At 41.9% G+C, this 1087-nt stretch overlaps 1 protein-coding gene across 1 annotated transcript in view; it reads right to left on the reverse strand.

Moving 5' to 3' along the window:
* Positions 1–1087, reverse strand: part of LOC105368922 (PWWP domain-containing protein 2A) — a 68256-nt gene that overhangs the window by 6339 nt on the left and 60830 nt on the right. The window contains exon 2 of the mRNA XM_011508109.1: positions 826–1024. Coding sequence (XP_011506411.1) covers positions 826–1024 — 199 coding nt within the window. The remainder of the gene's footprint in view (positions 1–825; positions 1025–1087) is intronic.

Raw genomic sequence — 1087 nt, forward strand, 5'->3', positions numbered from 1 at the left:
ATCTAGAGGGCTCAGAAATTCATTGGAACTTAATTTGAAGTAAAATTGCTCCTACCAAATTTATTTCTCCGCCATTTATTTACTGCTAATACAACACTCTCGGCAATATTCTAATTACGATTTTATATTATAATTAGTTTTCCTACGCGGTGGCTTATCGCTCTGCTTTTTGTATTACGAACGGCAGACTGTTTATCTACAATTGGACGGTAAATTTGTCGCCACTGCAGGTACCACCGGACAACTATCCGCCAACATTGTGATTTGCATTAATTGAAAATATACAGACGTAATAAAAAGTCTTATTTTCGCAATGGAATTTTTATACTTTTATCAGTTCTATGCATTTGACTTGTTTTTCTAATTTTATCGAAAGCATTTTATTTAGCAGAAAAAACAAACAACAAACAACCATAATCATTGATTATCAAATTGTATATGGCGCATCGCGTAATCTAATTCAATTAGACACCAAGACACCTAAAACATACAAATTTTCATCCAAAGCCACGTAAAATGAGCACTAATAATTAATAATCATAATAAACAAACGAAAGCGACTACGAGATATGCCAAAACGATGATGCATTCGGGGAAGGGAGAAGAAGTTGATAAATGCGGGAGATCACGATCCAGCTGTTACTCTACCACATGCTCAATACCGTACGATTCCGTGCGAACAAACGCCCATTGTTAATAATAATGTCGGCGAGTAGAAATATTATGCCGAGATTCGACTCTGCTTCCGCAGCGTTTTCTTAACCTCCCGTTCCGTGACGTCATTGCATTGCATTACTACTTGAATTTAGTTAGTCAGCGACTCACCTGCCGTGGCCTTAATCGCACCGTCGGTCGCGTACTTTTGCTTCTCGCCGGCGGATTGACGCTGCGTCGCTGGTCGCTCTTGGCCAGTGTCGTATGCCTCTTCTCCTGGAAGTAGCTGAATCGAGCGGCGATGCTTGCGAGCTTGTCGCCGTCCGGGCCTTTTATCGGCTCAGGCGGTTGCACCCCGCATGGAAGGCCCCTGAAAATCACAAGCGCCGACAATCAATTGTCTGCTCAGAGTGGCGACTAGATAAGTGTATGG

This window comes from Ceratosolen solmsi, unplaced genomic scaffold (assembly GCF_000503995.2).
Source record: "Ceratosolen solmsi marchali unplaced genomic scaffold, CerSol_1.0 scaffold10, whole genome shotgun sequence".
Lineage (NCBI taxonomy): Eukaryota > Metazoa > Arthropoda > Insecta > Hymenoptera > Agaonidae > Ceratosolen > Ceratosolen solmsi.